The sequence below is a fragment of the Pomacea canaliculata genome, linkage group LG11 (assembly GCF_003073045.1).
Source record: "Pomacea canaliculata isolate SZHN2017 linkage group LG11, ASM307304v1, whole genome shotgun sequence".
Classification (NCBI taxonomy): domain Eukaryota; kingdom Metazoa; phylum Mollusca; class Gastropoda; order Architaenioglossa; family Ampullariidae; genus Pomacea; species Pomacea canaliculata.
The window spans coordinates 20,584,987-20,607,296 of record NC_037600.1 but is presented as its reverse complement, the minus strand read 5'-3'; the positions used below and the strand labels follow the sequence as shown (position 1 = coordinate 20,607,296).

Genomic DNA, 22,310 nt, shown 5'->3' with positions numbered 1-22,310 from the left:
CCTTGTTGCTCGGTAGTATAACAACATAACAAACTATCTTAGTGACGCACTTGACATTAAGCGCGAGGCATATGAACATTATCGTGAAACGTATAATGCTGGCCAGCGAGATCTAAGGACGAATGATGTGTAAGAGTATACACCTGTTTGATCTAACTTGACAAGATAGTCAGCAGGGTAGATGAGACGAGGTCGATAAGAGAGCATTAGAAACAATTATCTTGTAAAACATTCTTAATTGTGTTGACACATGTAGGTGCGGAACAGAGACACGGACAGTAAGAGAGATTGTATGAGTCAAGTGTTATTTGAAAGTGGGATGAGGTACATAATAAGGACAGTGTAGAAGAGGACAAACACTAAAGCAATTGTTTGATGGTACGACTAGGTCATCACGACAGCGGACAGGTGACAAGGTATTCTACTGACAGTGACTTCTAGGACGGTCATATAGTCAAGGTGATACATATACAATCAGGGAGGACAGGTAAAGGAGGGATAATGTAGTCAAGTCGGGAGCGTGTAGGTACTGCGTTTGAACATCAGTAGGTAAACTGAATCAAAAGGTTCACAGCAGGCACACGAGATTTCTCTCAGACAGAACATAATGCATCTGCCACTCAACACACGTGGCGTAACAGTCGTGATTAATATCATCAAAATTCATACGACGGATACCGCTTTGCAGTCGTGACATACACGACTCCATGACGAGATCAGACCAACACCACAGTCTCCCGTAAACAGGTGATTTGTGTGCGATGGTGGGGTAATGTTGTAGAGTTGTGTGCTGTTCTCTCAACTAGGATATAAACAATAGCACGTGACTGTCATCATATTAAATAGAGACACACGTCACTAACACACTGTCTATTACAACAAACTGTTTCGCGTTATAGCAAGTATATTCACTGTAAACAAGTTTACAGTCACACAATTACCACACCACCTGAAACATGGAGACCTGTAGAAGTGGAACGCAGAGCGACGTAACACAAATACTGGCATCCCGATGACCTGACCTCGATGATACAGTCGTGACGGCGGGCCGTTGTGTGGTCGGGTACATCGCTCACTGAGCTTGACATACAGGATTAGGATTCGTATGTCTGCGGACTTCCCTACGACGGTCGAGAGAGGCAGGTCTGGTTAATATTCACTGACCGGGTAGTGATCATGAAATACCTCCGACAGATGAGACAGGAAAGCTCAGCAGCGTTACAGAAAGTCCACACGTTCTGATTCCAGAAGAACTCCGTAACAAACGAGGCCTACACGCATTAATGGTGTTATAATGTTGATTCTGTTTTGTATTATGGGTATATGTACAAAGCTCATCAAGCAAGTGAATCAAAATAAGAACTGTAACATGCGTTGCTAAACAATCTATGTTGCTAAAAAACACATATCGGCGGTGTCACAACGTTGAGGAGCAGTACCAATAGTTAATCCAAAAATGCGAAGCATCTCTGTGTTCTAGCCAATGAATCACACGCTTACAACTCACCTGTCAGCACTCATAATCATAGTGATGAGTACAAACGACCTCCCGCCGCGTGACAAGTATGACGGCGATCCTCGCTCCACTGCAATCGTCTAAATCAAAATCATAGTCAAAGTAAGGCGACGGGTGACACAGACCTGTGAACTTTAGTGTTATGTCTGTCAGAACATGGTGAATACACATGCTGCCGATAACCCCACTTCGCACTACTGACAAGAAGTGGGATTTACACACGATGCCCGTGCGCAAGCAGCACAAGGTTTTACCTTACCGGGCGGTCGGACAAAGAGTGTGAGGCGCGTTGAAGCAGTGAACTTGCTCCGAAGAGTGTGATTAAGCAGTAAGCACTCCCGTCCACGCCTGAACAGGGTCTTGACACTCACACGTGGAGGACATGTGCCAGCACACTCACTGTTGTCGCCGAACCGCAGAACCTGGTTGGGGGGTAAACATTTTATTAATTCAGTCGTTATTTTTTTTTCTTTTTAACATAACAATAGGAAGATCCTAAGAATTTCAGCAAAAAAAATATAATGATTCAATTACTATGTCATGCCATTTTCACAAGCTTCTTATCATTGAAGTGTATAGTTGTAGCCAGTGGGTTATGAGATCCTGCGGGCGATAGTCACTGCAAACCCATAACTCTCTAACACAATCTAACAGAATCAAGGGTTAAAAAATATTATTAATGAATAATAAATATTATTAAGAAAGGATGATAGCCGGGCCTACCCCACCAGTTTTACAACAGCAAAGATCTTAGCACTCACCTGGCTACCAGTGTCTTGTACACCCCAGGTGTCATGTGACTGTCATGTCCAGCCCCAGCCACACGTCGCCGCCACCAGTGTCCGAGTTTCTCCAGCACTTGACTGCTGACGTCACACGGGGTCTTGGGGTCAGACAGCTGATCACAGCACAGACACAGACCTGGGATGTCGGCGGGGTCTGTTGTTCCCAGACATCGACACAGGTCCTGAAATAAAGACTTTTCTAGAAATACAGAAACTAAAGAAACGCCAGTCCAAGCTAACCACAACAAGTGAGTTTAAATTCATTTCAATATCTTTGATAATTTTTATACAACTTATGCAGAACATTAACCATTAGACGCTTATCTTAGTTATTTTAGTCCACTTCACAATGAATTGGTTGTGAAGTCAAACGTTCAGATGCAAGCTTTAACTTGCTTGATTCTTTTTCTTTCAACAATTTTGTCGCAATAAGGTTGTTACCATTAGTGCATTTCCTGACTCATATAACATAAGAAAAGTCGAGGTTAGTGTGCTATATGCCTTCTCTCATTATTTTAATAATTGTAGCTACAATTAAATATCATTATCGTTAAGTTAAATCATTACAAATCGTGTGCCCCATATTATAAAACTTCTCTAAAATGTTGAAATACGCAGCCGTTAGATGCCTTTTACATGTTTATTTTATACAACATAGTTTTTTTTCCCAAAAATAAGTACTAATATACATTTTCATACATAAGTACGAAGAGAATAATAAGCAACAAAGATTTACTTGTTAATCGTTTTCGTGTATTGATTCCTGTTTATGCTTTACTTACTTTAATGTATTAGAACTACTACAGCACCATATCCGATAACTGTTTGCAAAAATCTCAAATTAGTGTTTGTTTGCGTAAATACCTCAATCAGCTGTGTATCACAGGAGATGGCCTGTTGAACTTGTTTAGTCGTGAGGTTAGGAACCGCGATTGTTTTAGTGATGCGCAGACCAGGTGCGATGTCGGACACCAGGTGAGACAACATGGCCTCCGCCTTGTCCAGCTGTTTCACGGCGTGTCTCAGTTTCTTTCTAATGTTGTTGTCTATATCCTGATGTGACATGTTTAGAGTCTTAATGTTGTCACCAAAAGCCTTCACCTCACAGACGACAAAACCGTACTTTCGGTGAATAAGAAGCACATCAAAGTCTCCTTGTTTCCAGTTTCGTGGCAGAGCAGGAGGAAGGTTGGCGGGTAGGGGGAGCTGGGCAGCCGCAGCAGCGTAACGATGTTCCCCCAGGTACTGACTGAACTGAAGCTCACTGAGTCCAACCAGCACTTCTCTGTTCATTTCAGAATACTTTTGCAGGCTGACAACAACGCGCTGTACGGTAGCATCATCTCTAATATCACTATCCAGAACGGTAGGCGGGGTGTGGTAAGCGAATGAAGCAGGTTTCGGTTGGCTGCACTGGTTGGCTTGTACATCTTCAGCCTGAATGGGGTTCTGACCATCAACTCTCTACTTTGCTGCATCATTTCCGTCGTCTCTGTCCTGAGCGTGAGCTGACACAGATGAACCAATGGCTTGTTTGTCAGACTGACCATCTTTTTTTTGTGCTTGAAGAACTAAAACATCCTGACCAGCTACCAACTGTCTGACCATGGGCACGCGGTTGAAGTAGACAGGAGGCAGGAAGTAGGCGCGTGAGTCGAGATCAGGGAACGCGGCCTCAACCCACTGGAGCCAGAATGTCTGAGCATCATCTACAAGGGTTCCCTGTATAACAGCCAGAATCATTCCTTTACAGCAGTGGTTCTCAAAGTATTTCGGACCGCGGACCACTTTAGTTACGTAAAAAATATGGCGGACCACCAAGGCCTAAAAATAACTCTGTACTATGAATTTCACATTTAAATTGCCGCATTTGTTTCATTACAATTCAAAACTAAATGTACTTCTGTGACAGTAGCATAGTAATAAGTTGACATAAAACTACCTCGTTCTTTGTAATTAAAATGTTAATGCGAGGAATGCATCACTTTAAACATCACTTTGCTGACATGACGACTGTCAGCAGCGGACCACCTGACTTATGCCCATGGACCACTAGTGGTCCGCGGACCACACTTTGAGAACCACTGATTTACAGCATCGATATGTGTTGCAACCTAGAAAATATTACATTTATTGCAGTACTTTTTGAGGTATAATTAAGTAAACTAATTTTATAAAGCTGTGTACGACACAAAGAAGCCAATGTGCAACATCTAGCAGTGACAATGAGCAGAAGACTACAAAAGAGAACTACAAAATGCCACAGACTCATAAAAAAATATTTCAAATAACAACACAACACAATCTCTTATGCTGTCGTCTACCTGGAGACCCGACACCAATTCCATGGGAAGTTCTAGCAGCATCTGCTTAGACCATGTTATTATAGCTAGAATTTTTTTTAGAAAAGGATTTGAGTGTGTATATATATATAGCAGTACAAACAAAAGTTCTAAACGCTTAATGAATCGAGATATTTTTCATTGCTCCAACAAGTATATTTGTAACTAACGAAATACAGTTGAACGACTCCTTGCTACTAAAGACTGGTAAAAACATCAGTAATGTGTTCATTCAAATGGAATGTAGGAATGCTGTTCAGCCGCTTTGTGACATTCAATAACATTTGCTAATTTACAAACCTGACTGCTGGTCATCTCACTGATCAGTCTGACCGCTGCTTCGATCTGTGTCGGAACACAGCGGATGACAAGAATCTTCATACCAGGTACAGATGATGGCTTGGAGTCAAACTGTACATCAGCTCCTGTCTTCTTCTTGACTTCTTCCAGGGGTTGTGTACATCCTGCAAAAATATATGTTTATACACCCATGATAATCCTTACGCCAGTGGTTCAATTTTTTCTATGTTACTTCTGTGTGTCAGAGGTTCCCCGCAATAACTTACGAAAAAACACAACTTAAATGCTTGAGTAATATTGCTCCCATTTTTCAGGAAAAACCTCTTCCACAGAAGAACGGAAAGGGTGAGAAAGACTTACTAAAGGAATACATTCATTTTCATTTTCTTTGATTGTATAGTTTTAATAATAAGCAATATTATTACACATGTCTTCCCTTTCCTAGAGAGAACATGGTAAGTACAAAAATCTACAAACACTTCTGTCGAAATAATCCTTCATATATACCTTTATAACATTTACAAATGAACAGCAATTTACAAAAAAATTTGCACAACTAAACTTGTTTGTTTACCCGATGATTCACATAAAAACGCAGAGACATGAAAGGAGTATAGACTATAGAGAAGATGTCTAACATACAAATAAAGGTTTGATTAACATGCACACAAATAGTAGACAGTTGCCGAATGGGGAGACAGTGCAACTTTCCAGCAGGATGATGACAAGAAGTTTTTTTTAAATGTCTTTGTGACCTTTGACTTTGGTTTTATACGGTGTCATTCAAAAAATATACTGACATACAACAGACCTGTATTTGTAAGAAGATCAGCCTGTGCGTCAGTGACGGCATGCAGGTAAATTCTAACACGACCACCTCCACTGTTTGGTCCTGTTGCTTTTTCTGTGGAATCTTCTTTATCATGTGCTGGCTTCCTTGCCTTGTCCTTTAACATGAAAATAACAAAAAAACAAACTGAGTATCACCCGTTACAAGCTTAGAAAAGACACCGTAAAGAACACTGAAAAAGAAAAGGAAGAATGTTAATTATAGAAAGCTTTATCCCACTATCAAAGGTCAAAGGTTAGCTCAAAGAACTTAAGGAACAAAAAAAAAAAAAAAAACCACGCAAATTATAATAACACACAGACACCCAACACAACATGGGAGTTATATCTATAGAATGACTTTTGGCAAGATGATCGATGTGTAGTTCGTATTTGCTGCCAGCTTGTTCAATTCAGTTAACGAAGTGTAATGGAGACTGCAAATGCTTTCATCAACACCGCAGGTGGTTGGTTTGTTTGCTCAGTTGGGCCCATGTGGTTCCGATGTCCTTTGCCTCGCATTCTATTGTTTACCAAGTCTGTTTTGGTCTCCCAACTCTCCACTTCCCCTTTAGGGTTCCAGTCAAGGGCCTGCTTGGTGTCAGCTGCTTTGCGCAGGGTGTGTCCTATCCAGCCCCATTTGAGGTTTTTGATGTCCGGGCTAGTGGCATTTTGGGGGCTTTTTTCACACAGGCTGCTGTTGGAGATCTTTTCAGGCCATCTTATTCCCAGAATATGGCGCAGGCTTCGGTTGGTAAAGGTCTGCAGCTTGCTGTTGATGGTGTTTGTCACTCTCCAGGTGTCAGAACCATACAGTAGGACAGGTTTGACATTAGTGTTGAAGATGCTGGTCTTACTGTGGAGTTAGAGATGGGGCGTAGGCTGTTGAAAGCATGCCTGGCCTTGTTGATGCGGCTTTTGATGTCATCGTCCACTCCACCACCTTTGTTGACAGTATTCCCCAGATACGTGAAGCGGTCTGTTTCCTGGATGTTCTCTTCTTGAAGTTGCATTGGGAGTTCATGCTTGATGTTGATTCTCATCACTTTGATCTTCTTTCTGGTGACCAGTAAGCCAGTTTTCTCTGCTTCTACTGCTACCTCAGCAGTTCTGTAAAGTAACCTTATACATAGCCCTCCTCCTGCCTGTCGGAAAAGCTTAACCTAAACAAAATAAATAAATTAACATAGAAGACAAAATAAATAAAATAAATATTCAATAATTCAATAAATAATATAAAAAAATAAAATAAAATAGAATGTGAAAACACACGTTGTTAGGTGATAGAATGTCCCAGATAATAGACACAGTAACTAGTCAAACCATTTTTTTGTGGCAGATTTTTATTTACAGTTTAGCGCCTAAATTTTGTCAAGCATTTAAGTCACCCGTTTATATAAAAACGTGGAGTACTTATAATTTCAAAAGCATTAATAGCTTTAAATTTTTTAATAGAAGTTGGTAAACCGGCTTTATATTCGAGTTTAAAAGGACAGAAATGACTGACTTTCTCACGTGCATAGAAAATCGTGCTATTAGTTATCTAGTTTCCAATAGGTTATTAAAATGCAAAATTTATATAAAACACAAAACCAAGAAAAAAACTGAAGCTTATGAAACTATATCATCAGCTCTGTCTACTAGTGTCAGCATCTTCCTTGTCTCACCTCTTTGGAAGAGGACGACGAAGGAACAGACATGGCTCACAGTAGAAGTCCCTGAACAGGACCAAGTGTCTGGCTTCTTCCTTCTGTACCAGGACAGGACACTGACCTCTGACCTGCTAAAGTTGTATCGCAAGTCAGTGGCTTAGATCCCCAGCTGTTGACCAGAGGGTGGACGGTCACTTCCCCAGTAATAATCTGAACCTGCACATTCTATGAAATTCATTTTGTTTCATCCAAAGGGTCTTGGGTGCGATATCTTAGTGTAGCAGCCTGGTGTAGTATACTTAATTTGTGCTAAGTCCGGTGTTGACTGACTAGCAAGTAAATATGGTCAAAGCTGCATCTTTACATCCTTGCCAAGATTTTTTTTTTCAGTCTGATGTACAGTTAGTCGAGGAATTGCTCCCATATGAGTACAGAATGATTGTAGGATCACAAAAAAGGTTTTTAAAATGTTTCCCTGAGAAACAAGAAACAAATGTGTCTCTTAAGACATTACTTAACCATTATTCGACGAAGAAATAAAGAATAAAGACAGAGAGGACTTCATCACTTAATAATTAATGGTCTTAACATAATTCCCGCTCTATGCAATGGTCGCTATGGGGTTTTCGGTCACTATACATGAACATTACATCAGTCACAATTGTTTACAGAATTAAGAGTGTTTTCAACTTTAACCTAAGATAGAAGGAAACAAGCGTGAAAAACTGACTTTTTTCTTCAATAATAAAAGCGAAACAAGGGATGCTATCAAGATAGTAACCTTTGTTTTAATTTTTTTAATTTTGCACCATTTAAAAAAAACAAACAAAGTAAAAGCAGAAAAAAAAAAAGCTACACTTACCAATCACCACTCATGAGAATCTTTGCGTTATTCATAGACCTTTGCACTGATTTAAAGAGTTGTAGTTGCAATAAGCATATGTATGTATGGAAGAAACCATATTGTGTCATGAAAAGATAGGTAGACAATTGGACAGGCTGCTGTAACCTTTTAAATTTCGTATACAGAAATGAGATATGTATGATTTGTATGGTAACTAATCGTCAACAGAACTTATATTATCTATGATCAAGGATTGGCGCTCATGCGCGCGCGTGTGTGTGTGATTTTCGACCATTTACCTGTGTTATTGAGTAAAACAAAACAGTAGTACAGCCTGGTTTTGTTCCTCGAGGTATTGAGACAAAGATTTGGCAATTTGCCATTAACATTCGTTAACATAACAGCAGGTCTAACATTATATCCGAGGATACATTTCCATCTTCTAGTCTGGCAGTCATTCTGACAAAGCTCATTGCGCAACCCAGGAATTTAGTGGTCATCTCTGTCTAAATGTCCAGCCAGAAAGTTCTGAATCACAGCAAGCCCACAGAAAATTCAGAGATGTTTTCCAACTTTACTTAAGCTCAAGGCCCTTATTTTAACCCTTTATAGTACCAGACAAAATTTTCCTTTTCACCCTCAGTTAAGAGAAGCCTGACATGAATTCAACCATCATATCAGTTTTATTGGTCTCTGTTCTGTAACACTGGTTTGCTTTCTTCATTACCCTCTCAATTTCACTTTATTGCTGCATGTTTAGCAGCTAACACCATTAAAATATATTATAAAATTAACTGAAGATGGTAGAAAAATGATGTCATAAAGCTACTTTCAATGTCTCTTAGACAAATAACTGGCAAAAATAAAGGAAATATATTCCTTTAAAGAAAATAATTGTTATCCTTAAGGTGAGCTACACTTGAACTAAATGTTATATTTATGCGATGTTTCTTTATTCCTAAACCAACCTTAAACATACATATGGCTTGTGGGTATTGGGTATCACTGGCATGTTGTTGGCTTTCAGAATAATCGTCTTTATGTCAGCATCAGAGACTGGTCGAAATTTAATCAGAGAGCATCCAAGAAGAATATCACGGGAGATGCTTGCAGTCACCAATATCGAGTCCAATACCTACATTGGTGGTCTTAGTAAATGCTGCTGCGATGAGCTATTTATACCTTGATTACTTTAGATGAAGATCATTTGACTCTTATAGTTGAAGATAATTTGTGCTTTGTGTGGAAAGCTTAAAACTCTTGTTTCTTTTAAATATAATTATTGACATCGCGCTAAGCGGGAAAGTCCTCACAAAATAAAAGCGATCTACTTTTGTTGTGCGTTCTGCATGAATGCACATGTGTGACTGGCTCCCAGTAGTCCTTGCTACAATTGGAAAAAAAAGGTCACACTACTTTTTCTTTCACACCCTCTTCATGGGACGCTACAGTAGAAATGAGGGGGGAAGGAATGAAGACGAATAAAATCTTTATTAATTCTTTTCTTCAGAAAATTATTATTTATATGTCATGTTGCTATTGCATCAGCTAGCACATGATACTTAAAGTCTGCGATTAAATACAGACATACATTGTAAAATACACAGCCATAAGATGACGAACACAAACAGGAAAGCTTAAGGTCAAGTGATGAGCAGAATGTAGAAAGAATTAACCCTCCCCCTTCTCCACTTCTCTTTATGTTCGTGTCCCTCAGTTTGACAATGTTAAACCTTGAGCAAGAGATGGTGAAACGTGTCTATAGTCGGTATTTCGTTAACAGTTAGCTCTGCATTTGCTGCCATTAAATGTCATCGATTCATTCATCGATTGCCTAATTGCTTAATGTCTAGAAAAGTTTTCTGCTTTTCTAAATTTAATTTACACAAATTTTATATCTGATATCGTACAGATACACAACAACACATACGTTCAGTTACCAGTAGTGTAACAAGTATGAGCACTAGTAAATACAGGGTACCTACCCTCTTTCTTCAGTGTACGTCACGTGACTTGACTGAACGAAAGTTCTCTTGTAGGGACAGACTGCAGCCCCGACTGTTTGATTATGAGGAAAACTAGAGTTTCTATACTCACCTGACACCTTTTAGTTCACCTCATCGCCATCATCATCATCGTGTTGTTCGACTTCGTGTCTGTCGTCAACTGCTCAGCACCAGACCCTGACATCACAGTCAGGGAGACAAACTCAGTCAAGCGTTTTCTCTGGTATGTGTCTCTCTTCCCTCAAAACCCCACCTATATAGGGTTGTTGTGACATGCGCAGTACACTCGTGTTTCACACGTGATCACATTCTTTGCGAAGTTTTTTAGTATCAGGTTATTTCTACCCGGATGGTGTTATCTTCACTAGGTTTTCCATTCGTATCTGCTCCTTATTTCTTTTCTTCTCTAACAAGGGGTTACGTTCTACTGAATAAAGAAATCAATTCATCAATCTCTCCTTCTCTCTCTCCAAGTCGTTGTCAAAGTAAGTGGTGGTCATGGCGGCCGACCTACAGACTCCCAGTAGTGCTCTACAGTCGACAAGCGGGATTTGACTTCCTGTTTTTCTTCCGGTCTTTACGAGGAACAACGAGCTCAGTCATAAACGAGGACACAGACAGGACAACTTGAGGTCAAGTGATGACTAGACTGAGAGGAGAACTGCCCAAACCCGTCCACAGTCCATGTTTGCGGTCCTTGACTGTAAAAAATTTGAATTGTGAAGAAGTTAAACTAAGTTGGTTTTTAAAAAAAAATAAAACTTAGATGTCTTTCATCGATATTTGTCTTGAGGTTGGCCCTGATGCATGTGTTGATAGTAATGTCCTGCTCTTGAGGATTTGTTAAATTTCATTCATTTTGGAGGAGGGGGATGAGAAGTGTTCACAACGCAGACATGTCACAAATTTCTGGATGTGATGAAAGTTCCCTAATTACCTGTAAAATATACGCAATTTTTATCCAGTACACCTATTCAGTCTCGAGCATGCAGGTGGACAGGATCCAACTACCAGTAAAACTCGGACTTTTTAGCCCGGTCTTGATAAACATTCTCCAGAAAAAGGCCGACATAGCGAGAAGCTGTGTGATCCGCTGTTATTCTACTCTACTTCACACCACTGTCAGACAGGTGCGACCATGTGGAACTAAACCCTGGTCAAATGAATGAACCCACCCTCAACGGATTCATGGAAAGAATAAAGAAAAGAACGGAAAAACAGCTCAAGGTTCAAGATAACAACTTTGAAACCTATCAATGAAGCTACACGTAAATCAATACTGAATCTAACAAAAGATATCTCAGCTTACAAATTATTTGAGTGTACTGACACACACACTTGACACAAATTCTTGGGACATAAACAATCTTTATATAGGGAACACACACACCAACTCACGTATGAACAAACTAGAGAAGGAAATGAATTCTTTAGGGAATTTCTCCAGAAGAAATAGCGTGAAATTTAGAGGTGTCAGCAAGTCGGGTAGAGAGGACTACAAGGAGTCTGTACGAAAGATTGTTAAATCCTAAACAATCACTCGAAAACAAAAGACTGGACAACATATAATTTTGAGCGGACACAGAGAGTGGGTCTACATAAAGAAGGGGGTAAATACCCCCGCACCATCATTGTACTCTTGTACAATTGGGGAGATAAGATGGCAGGGTTACAAAATTCTGAACTAAAATATGTCATCAGGAATAACGGGATTAAAGTCTCTGCCGACCTCACAAAGTTACAGCGAACAGAACTAGACCGCGTAAAATAGAATGATATTTGGTTACTACAGGAATGGTAGATTCTCTATCGAAGAAAGACATTCCGGTATAGGATCCCAAGAAGCCACCAACTTGAACTTCAAAGGAAGAAGCGAAACACGCGGAAAAGTCACCAGGGACGCCTGTGTCGACTATCCTCCGCTGACCCCACATCTCTCAGATATAAACAAGACACGGGAGACAACCAGGAGACTCCATTCTCCAACAACTACATGCGACGAGAGACCCGAGAATCGAGAAAAGCTCATCTCATTCGGACTCCATTCAGCACAGAGGCAACAGTACTACAGGTGGTAGTCACATAAGAGACCACTCCAGCAACAGTAGTACAGGAGGTAGTCACACCAAAGACCACTCCAGCAAAAGGTCCCAGCCACTCCTCACAGACATGTTCATGATCACCACGGTCTTACAGCACGAGAGGTACACAGAGACAAGAAACGGACAGTAGCTAGGGATGGGGCCCTGGCCGCAACCTCACTGGTCTACAGAAACCATTAACCTTTCTATGTTGGAGCGTTTAAGGTTTGAGAAAAAAACTGTGTGAGTCTGATGTTGTCGACTTTATCACGCCAGGCCTTTTATCCTACTGCTGAAACAAAGACTGAAAGACAACTTTGTACAAAAAGAGTCAGACAAAATGCCGACGAGTGATAGGTACTCAGCCTACAGACAGTTCAAAAAGGAATTTGGACCAGAAAGATAGCTCTCAGAATTAAAATTTAAAAAGTTCAGAAATACTGTAATACGATTTAGAGTAGGAATTAGCGAAATAAACATTAAAAACAGATATTCTAACACCTTGATCAAAAATTGCCCTTTTTGCCAAGACAAAACGGAAGATGAAAAACACTTTCTGCTACAGTATCAAACCTATGTTGCTATCAGTGCCAAGTAGCTTACATCCCTGATACACAGTGGATATCCCCTGTGGGACCCCGGGGTATGCTTGCCTAGCGAGCATTGTAAGAATAGGGTCCCTGCCATCCAGCCAGGCATGTTGTAAGAGGCGACTAAGGTGGACACCTCACCTACAGGTAAAATAGGTTGTACTGGGGTTAACACACCGACCATGTAAAAAGAAACCAACCTATTACAGAAACTAACACCAGAATATTTGACACGGATGGCGAAAATAATTAAAGACACCAGGAGACTTCTGACGGACGACAGCCAGTCCCGAAGGAGAGCTGGCGCCCCGACAGTGAGTTTTACTCAAGCCAATGCAAAAGTTGAGGGTGGAACGTCCAGACCTTGTACCAGACTGGCAGGATGCACCAACTAGTCAAGGAGTTTGACAACTACTACCTGGACAGCCTGGGAGTCAGTGAGGTCAAGTGGACCGGCACGGGAAAGAGGAGACTATCGTCAGGACATACCATCTTGTTCTCAGAAAGATCAGACGGTCAGCACTCTAAGGAGTGGCACTACTCCTCAACAAGAAAACTGAAAAGGCACTGCTGGAATGGAGGCCTTATGGACCCAGGCTTTTGAGAGCAAGATTCCATTCAAAGTACACCAAGCTGACAGTGCTAGCCTGCTATGCACCAACAAATGACTCTGAGGCAGAAGACAAGGATGCTTTTTACGATCAGCTCCACGCAGCCTCAGAGAGCGTTCCAGCCCACGACATGTTGCTCATCATCGGCGATCTCAATGCCAAGGTGGGAAGTTGCAACACCTGCAGGGAGCATGTCATGGGCAAGCATGGAATTGGTACCATCAATGACAACGGAGAGAGACTGGCAGACTTTTGTGAAGAAAACAATCTACTGACTCAGCGGCAAGAGAGAATTTCTATTGGCTGACGTTGGGCAGGAAGGGAGGGTCATGACCTCGCATCCGTTAACTCGTTTAATTTTAAAACCAAGTCTGCCTCGCGACTTGAATTCTTACCGAAATGACTTGTCTGTTGGTAGACCCTGGTGTATTGTGTTTGAAATATTCAAACCTGACTCATCGTGTATAATCTCTAAAATATTGCTTAATAGGAGAAGAAATCAGCTTGTGAAATCGGCAAACAGTTCGTTTTATTTATTCCAATCAGCGCTCGCTCTCTCACTCAACCCTCTATATACCCTCCCACACACCCACGCAAACCGCAAGTACCGTTGGTAAAGTATTGCTAATTAGACATTTCATTTCTTCTAAGATATCACATCAAGATAGTGAAATAATTTGTTATCTGGTGTTACTGAAATGTTACTGTTCTCTTTGTGAGTCATCAGGTATTAAATTGGTTTGCTGATGTGAATATCGTGTTCCTCGTTTGCTTTCTTTTATAAACACAGACTGTTACATTCAAACCTAAAGTCTAGTCAGAGTTTATTCTCTAACATTTCTCATCTTGCGATTAATTTAACGTTCTTGGTTTTCCATTCGTATCTGCTCCTTATTTCTTTTCTTCTCTAACAAGGGGTTACGTTCTACTGAATAAAGAAATCAATTCATCAATCTCTCCTTCTCTCTCTCCAAGTCGTTGTCAAAGTAAGTGGTGGTCATGGCGGCCGACCTACAGACTCCCAGTAGTGCTCTACAGTCGACAAGCGGGATTTGACTTCCTGTTTTTCTTCCGGTCTTTACGAGGAACAACGAGCTCAGTCAGAAATGAGGACACAAACAGGACAACTTGAGGTCAAGTGATGACTAGACTGTGAAGATAGCTGCCCACCACCGTCCACAGTCTCCCATGTTTGCGGTCCTTGACTGTAAAAATTTTGAATTGTGAAGAAGTTAAACTAAGTTGGTTTTTAAAAAAAAATAAAACTTAGATGTCTTTCATCCATATTTCTCTTGAGGTTTGGCCCTGATGCATGTGTTGATAGTAATGTCCTGCTCTTTAGGATTTGTTAAATTTTATTCATTTTGGAGGAGGGGGGTGAGAAGTGTTCACAACGCAGACATGTCACAAATTTCTGAATGTGATGAAACTTCCCTAATTACCTGTAAAATATACGCAATTTTTATCCAGTACACCTATTCAGTCTCGAGCATGCAGGTGGACAGGATCCAACTATGAGTAAAACTCGGACTTTTTAGCCCGGTCTTGATAAAGTTTCTCCACAAAAAGGTCGACATAGCGAGTAGCTGTGTGATCTGCTGTTATTCTACTCTACTTCATACCACTGTTAGACAGGTGCGGCCATGTGGAAGTAAACCCGGGTCAAATGAATGAACCCACCCTCAACGGATTCATGGAAAGAATAAAGAAACGAACGGAAAAACAGCTCAAGGTTCAAGATAACAACTTTGAAACCTATCAATGAAGCTACACGTAAATCAATACTGAATCTAACAAAAGATATCTCAGCTTAAAAATTATTTGAGCGTACTGAAACACACACTTGACAAAAATTCTTGGGACATAAACAATCTTTATATAGGGGACACACACTCCAACTCACGTATGAACGAACTAGAGAAGGAAATGAATTCTTTAGGGAATTTCTCCAGAAGAAATAGCGTGAAATTTATAGGTGTCAGCAAGTCGGGTAGAGAGGACTACAAGGAGTCTGCACGAAAGATTGTTAAATCCTAAACAAACATTGGAAAACAAAAGACTGGACAACAGATAATTTTGAGCGGACACAGAGAGTGGGTCTACATAAAGAAGGGGGTAAATACCCCTACCCCATCATTGTAGTCTTGTACCATTGGGGAGACAAGATGGCAGTGTTACAAAATTCTGAACTAAAATATGTCATCAGGAATAACGGGATTAAAGTCTCTGCCGACCTCACAAAGTGACAGCGAGCAGAGCTGGACCGCGTGAAAGTAGAAAGAAAATTTGGCTAATAAAGGAATGGTAGATTCTATATCGAAGAAAGACATTCCGGTATAGGATCTCAAGAAGCTACCTACTTGAACTTCAAAGGAAGAAGCGAAACACGCGGAAAAGTCACCAGGGACGCCTGTGTCGACTATCGTCCGCTGACCCCACATCTCTCAGACATAAACAAGACACGGGAGACAACCAGGAGACTGCAGTCTCCAGCTACATGCGACGAGAGACCCAAGAATCGAGAAAAGCTCATCTTATTCGGACTCCATTCAGCACAGAGGCAACAGTAGTACAGGAGGTAGTCACACCAAAGACCACTCCAGCAACAGGTCCCAGCCACTCCTCACAGACATGCTCTTGATCACCTCGGTCTTACAGCACGAGAGGTACATAGAGACAAGAAACGGACCGTAGCTAGCGATGCGGCCCTGGCCCCAACCTCACTGGTCTACAGAAACCATTAACCTTTCTATGTTGGAGCGTTTAAGGTTTGAGACAAAAACTGTGTGAGTCTAATTTTGTCGACTTTATCGCGCCAGGCCTTTTATCTTACTGCTGAAACAAAGACTGAAAGACAACTTTGTACAAATAGAGTCAGACAAAATGCCGACGAGTGATAGGTACTCAGTCTACAGACAGTTTAAAAAGGAATTTGCACCAGAAAGATAGCTCTCAGAATTAAAATTTAAAAAGTTTAGAAATACTGTAATACGATTTAGAGTAGGAATTAGTGAAATAAACATTAAAAACAGAAATTCTAACACCTTGATCAAAAACTGCCCTTTTTGCCAAGACAAAACGGAAGATGACGAACACTTTCTTCTACAGTATCAAACCTATGTTGCTATCAGTGCCAAGTACAGTATCTTACATCCCTGATACACAGTGGATATCCCCTGTGGGACCCCGGGGTATGCTTGCCTAGCGAGCACTGTAAGAATAGGGTCCCTGCCCTCCAGCCATGCGTGTCGTAAGAGGCGACTAAGGTGGATACCTCACCTAGAGGTACAGTAGGTTGTACTGGGGTTAACACACCTACCATGTAAGAAAAAAGCCTGTTACAGAAACTAACACCAGAATATTCATCACGGATGGCGAAAGTAATCACCGACACCAGGAGACTTCTGACGGACGACAGCCAAACCCGAGAGGGAGCTCGCGCCCCGACAGCGGATTTACTGAATCCGAGGAAAAAGTTGAGGGTGGGGTGCTGGAACGTTCAGACCTTGTACCAGACTGGCAGGATGCTCCAACTAGTCAAGGAGATGGACAACTACAATTTGGACATCCTGGGAGTCAGTGAGGTCAGATGGACCGGCACGGAAAAGAGGAGACTATCGGCAGGACATACCATCTTGTTCTCAGGAAGATCAGACGCTCAGCACTCTGAAGGAGTAGCTCTACTCCTCAACAAGAAAACGGAAAAGGCACTGCTGGAATGGAAGCCTTATGGACCCAGGCTTTTGAGAGCAAGATTCCACTCAAAGTACACCAAGCTGACAGTGCTAGCCTGCTATGCACCAACAAATGACTCTGAGGCAGAAGACAAGGATGCTTTTTACGATCAGCTCCAGGCAGCCTCAGAGAGCGTTCCAGCCCACGACATGTTGCTCATCATCGGCGATCTCAATGCCAAGTTGGGAAGTGACAACACCTGCAGGGAGCATGTCATGGGCAAGCATGGAATTGGTACCATCAATGACAACGGAGAGAGACTTGCAGACTTTTGTGAAGAAAACAACCTACTGATTGCAGGCACACAAAGACATCCACAAGGCAACATGGACATCACCAGATGGGATCACAAAGAACCAGATAGAACTTGTGATCATCAACCGAAGATGGAGGAGCACACTTCAAGATGTCAGAGCCTACAGAGGAGTAGACATTGCCAGTGACCATACTCCTGTGATGAAGCTACGTCGATCGCGAGGAAAACAGACACGTCAGCAGAGAGTGGACTCTGGCAAACTGAAAAATCCAGCCACCGAAAGGGCCTTTGCTATGGAAGTAAAGAACAGGTTCCAGGCACTAGGAGACCAACAAGAGATGACCTTAGACGACTTCAATCGAGTCTTACAGGAAACAGGAGAGAAAATACTGGGCTTCCAACGAAAGAAGTAAGGACAGTGGATCAGAGAAAAGACATGGAAGAAGATAGACGAGAGAAAGTCAGCCAAACAAAACATCAGCAGCACTAGACCTGGACGCCTGAAGGAACAACGCAAAGATATACAAAACTAAACAAAGAGGTAAAGAGGATGGCAAGAACCGACAAAACAGACCATATAGAGAAACTGGCAGCTGAAGCAGAAAAAGCAGCAAGGAAAAATGACCTGAAGACACTGTACAAGATAAACAAACAGCTAAACAACGGGTTTAAGAACAGTGATGTGCCAGTGAAAGACGTGAACGGTAATGTCATCGAGGGAGAGGCAGAAAAACTACAGCGCTGGAGGGAACATTTTGAGTCGGTTCTGAACAGACCAGATCCCCCTCAGCTTGCAGACATCCAGCCAGCAGCTATAGACCTTGACATCTGCACAGACCCACCAAGCCTGGAAGAGATGACAGCAGCAATTAAGACAATGAAGAGCGGAAAAGCACCAGGGGCAGATGGAATTACAGCAGAGATGTTGAAAGCAGATGTGAATGTGACAGCTCCCAAGCTGACTGAAATCTTCAGGCAAATTTGGAAATCGGAGCAGATTCCTGATGCGTTGAAGACAGGGCTCATCTTCAAGTTACCCTAGAAATGAGATCTTAGAGACTGCAATAACTGGAGGGGGCATAACACTGCTCTCCCTCACTAGCAAGGTCTTTAGCAAGATTGTTCAGTCAAGGCTGACGGCAACACTTGAGAAAGACCTCCGACCACAGCAAGCAGGATTTCGCCCTGGGCGATCCTGTGCTGAACACATCTTCATTCTGCGACAAATTCTGGAGCAGAGCAACGAATGGAACACATCACTGCACATCAATTTCATCGACCTCGAGAAGGCTTTTGACAGCATCCACCACGAGTCCTTATGGAAGATCCTGAGGCATCACGGAGTCCCTGCAAAACTTGTTCAGGTCGTTGCAATGCTGTACAGCGATTTCAGATCCCAGGTTGTGTGTCACACAGAGCTCACAGACCCCTTGACCGTCAGTACTGGGGTGAAGCAGGGCTGCATTCTGTCGCCGTTGCTCTTCATCCTGGCCATGGACTGGATCATGAAGACTTCCACCGACAGTGAGAGGAGAGGGATCAGATGGACCATGACTATGACAGCAACAACAGCACTGGAAGACTTGGACTTTGCTGATGTCATTGCCCTGCTCTCACACCGCCACCAAGACATGCAGGAAAAAACAAATGCCTTTTCAGAAACAGCTGGAAACCTTGGCTTGAAGGTCAGTGCAAGGAAAACTAACAGTATGAGAGTGAACGCCAGAGTCCAAGACAGCATCAGACTAAATGGAGAAGAGATTGAGGAAGTTGACAGTTTCACCTATCTTGGGTCAAAAATGTCAAACACCAGGGATGCGGAGGTGGAGATTCAAGCCCGACTGGTGAAAGTTAGCCAGGCCTTCTCCTCACTCAGGAGCACATGGAAGGCAAAAAACATCAGCCAGAAGATCAAACTGAGAATATTCTAGTCAAATGTGATCAGCACCCTCCTTTACGGATCAGAATCTTGGAAGATGACTAAAACCATCAGTAACAAGCTTGACGTCTTCCAAAACAGATGCCTCTAACATCTTCTGGCCAAACACCATCACCAACGAAGAACTCCACCGAAGAACTGAAACCGAGTCCATCACCACGCAGGCTCAACGAAGGCGTTGGCGATGGATTGGACATGTGCTCCGCCAGCAGACAGCAGACCTCTCCACAGTCGTCCTACGATGGACTCCAGACGGCGGAAGAAAACGAGGCCGCCCACCGGAAACTTGGAGAAGAACAATGGAAAGGGAGATGAAGGGAAAGGGCTCGACATGGGGTCACCTAGAGCGGGTTTCAGCCCATCGACATCGGTGGCGGACTCTGGTTGAGGCCTTGTGTGCAGCCTGATTCACGAAGAAGAATAGGTAGATAAATAGTCTTTATTGTGTACTTGAAACCACTTACTACTCTAATTCAATATCTCTATATCTGATCAATACTTTGCTGACGACACTCATCTGTATACCAGCTGTTCTCCTTATCACGCACATACTGCTATCCATAGCATCACAGATTGTATTTCTGATACATGTATTAGACAATGGATAACATACAACAAGTTAAAACTAAATGACGAAAAAACAGAAGCTTTATTTTTTTAATGAGAAAAGCCAGAGTTTATACTTCACTGCCTGTCTCTGTTCCGAGAGACTGGTAGACGATGCCGTTGTTACTTTTTGTAATTGACCACGTGACTTAGGTTAGATAATGTCTACTGGCATGTCTCTTGGTGAACATATTTCTCACATCTGGCGTTCTGCAGACTATAAGCTCCAGAAAATTAGCTTTACTCGCCATGCTCTGTTCATCTTAACCACAAAAATTCTCATCTTCTCATTTGTTCTGTGTAAACTAGACTACGGCATCTCATTGATAAGATTCAGAAAATCCAGAACTCAGCTGCTCGTCTCGTTTTCTGGACCCACAAATGTGAAAATGTCACAACACTTCTTTACTCTCTTCATTGGCTACCAGTTAAAGCTAAAGTAAACTACAATTTCTCAACTCCATGCTATGGATTCTTTAAAGGCTCCTTTAATGGTGACAGGGGACAGGTGTGTTATTGCCAGTCGTCTTCAGGTGACATGTGGTCAGTGGAGACAATCACAAGTTGTGACGTACAGCGGGACATGAGGGCAAGTCGGACAGAGCTAATCAACTCAAATTTAAGATCCTGTAGACAGACGATGACTTTTCTCTCCAGACCACGAACACAATTTCCATCCGCCACCCACACCACGTCACTGCGGGCCGTGGCCACGTCGTCCATGTCATCATCCTTCATCACCCGCACTGGGATACCCGCTTCTTGCAGTCCCTCCACCATACCCGAGTTGTAGCTAACGTCATCCCAGTCCAAAATCATTACATCTCTCCACTGTAGACAGGGTGGTGTTGTGCCACCCATGGTTGGGGTGACTGTTGTAGATGTTGATGTGCCACTCTCTGTCAACAGTCACAATTAGTTTATTCCGTAAGTCACGTGTCACATATATATAGCGTGCAGACTGAAAGACACATGGATATAAGCAATTAATATATTACGATGTTCTAAACGAACAGACACACTGTCTTCTTCATAACACTGTTTCTCGCCTGTTTGTTATTTATCACACAGGTAAGTGTTTAACTGTAAACAACGTTACACTACACAACACACACACCTACCTGTAACACCAACACGGAGACTGTGTAGGAAGCTGGCCACCTCACCAACGCACGTCACACAGTCAACTGGCCAGCGATCGGAGTGACCCTGACCTCGGTGATACAGTCGTCTGACTGGCGGGCCGTCTGTGTGGTCGGGCACACCTCGCTCACTGTACGGCTTTACAGCACGGTCTGAAGAGATCATCACGTCCTGCTCGACTTCCCTGACGACAGCCGGTGGAGAGCGGAGGGGTCTGGTTAAATATTCCACTTGCCAACCGTTGGGTGCGTCTCCATGGAAACAACTTGCCGCCCAAAGATGGAGACAAGGAACGTTTGTCAGCAGCTTGTCACAAAAAATCTCAAAGCTAGGCCTGTAACAGAGGATGTCGCTAGATGTGCTACACTCGGTACTGTCACTAATATGTGTGTTTATGTACATTGTCAGCTATTAAATAACATCACACGAATGACACGTGTTGTGTAATAGGCGATGAACCACAACACATCTACTTTCACATCACAACACCTCCATGTTGAGTCACAACCATTGCTTAACACGTCGTGATGATTATGAGATAAAAGCAAGCGTTATCTACCTGTTTGTTTGCAATCATGTCACACGCTTTGCAGCTCACCTGTCACCACTCACTACTTCATCAGCGATGACGTATAATGACCCTTCCCCCGACGCCTGTGACAAGTCGTTGACGGCCTTCTCCAAGACTTTATCGTCATCAAGCTCATACAGCAGGAGGTGAGGCTGACCAGGTGACACACCTGCTGACTGTTGTGTCTTTACTGTCTGCAGCAACAGGTGATACAACATGCTGCACGCTGCACGACTCCACCTCCACGTACTGACAACGTAGACGTGGTGACCACATCGCAGCCACTGTATGGCCATCAGCAGCAGCACCACAGTTTTACCTGTACCGGGCGGTCCGGTGACAAAGAGTGTGGGAGGCGCCGTGTGTAGCAGGTGAACTTGCTCCGGGAAGAGTGTGATTACAGCAGTATAGCACTCTCCTGTCCACCACACGGCCTGACCCAGGGTCTTGACACTCACACGTGGAGGACACGTGCATGGCACACTCACTGTTGTCGCCGGACCGC

At 42.6% G+C, this 22,310-nt stretch overlaps 2 protein-coding genes across 4 annotated transcripts; both read right to left on the bottom strand.

Moving 5' to 3' along the window:
- Positions 1 to 3,210: 3,210 nt before the first annotated feature.
- On the bottom strand, positions 3,211 to 10,789 carry LOC112575422. Of its 3 annotated transcripts, none has more exons than XM_025257290.1 (5): positions 10,253 to 10,789; positions 7,439 to 7,648; positions 5,755 to 5,890; positions 4,944 to 5,107; positions 3,211 to 4,023 (listed from the first exon to the last, which is right to left on the bottom strand). In XM_025257290.1, exons 2-5 carry the CDS (start codon positions 7,469 to 7,471, stop codon positions 3,766 to 3,768), a joined length of 591 nt encoding a protein of 196 aa, XP_025113075.1. In that variant the 5' UTR covers positions 7,472 to 7,648; positions 10,253 to 10,789; the 3' UTR covers positions 3,211 to 3,765. The 3 variants fall into 3 exon arrangements, with proteins under 3 accessions (XP_025113075.1, XP_025113074.1, XP_025113076.1); XM_025257289.1 differs by having other exon boundaries at positions 10,365 to 10,789; XM_025257291.1 differs by having other exon boundaries at positions 7,439 to 7,639; positions 10,365 to 10,789.
- A 9,326-nt stretch (positions 10,790 to 20,115) lies between these two features.
- Positions 20,116 to 22,069, bottom strand: LOC112575149. Its single transcript, XM_025256774.1, has 3 exons — positions 21,833 to 22,069; positions 21,213 to 21,568; positions 20,116 to 20,990 (listed from the first exon to the last, which is right to left on the bottom strand). The coding sequence occupies exons 1-3, from the start codon at positions 22,021 to 22,023 to the stop codon at positions 20,605 to 20,607; spliced, it is 933 nt and encodes a 310-aa protein (XP_025112559.1). The 5' UTR covers positions 22,024 to 22,069; the 3' UTR covers positions 20,116 to 20,604.
- Positions 22,070 to 22,310: the final 241 nt, after the last annotated feature.

Coding starts and splice junctions, on each gene's coding strand:
- LOC112575422 (XM_025257290.1), bottom strand. CDS start 7,471: ATGTCTGTTCCTTCGTCGTCCTCTTCCAAAGAG. Junction 5,891..7,438: donor CGTCGTCCTCTTCCAAAGAG/GTGAGACAAGGA, acceptor TTCATGTTAAAG/GACAAGGCAAGGAAGCCAGC. Junction 4,024..4,943: donor GTGAGATGACCAGCAGTCAG/GTTTGTAAATTA, acceptor GCTGTTATACAG/GGAACCCTTGTAGATGATGC.
- LOC112575149 (XM_025256774.1), bottom strand. CDS start 22,023: ATGTTGTATCACCTGTTGCTGCAGACAGTAAAGACACAACAGTCAGCA. Junction 21,569..21,832: donor GAAGTAGTGAGTGGTGACAG/GTGAGCTGCAAA, acceptor CCTCTGTTACAG/GCCTAGCTTTGAGATTTTTT. Junction 20,991..21,212: donor TCTCCGTGTTGGTGTTACAG/GTAGGTGTGTGT, acceptor GACTGTTGACAG/AGAGTGGCACATCAACATCT.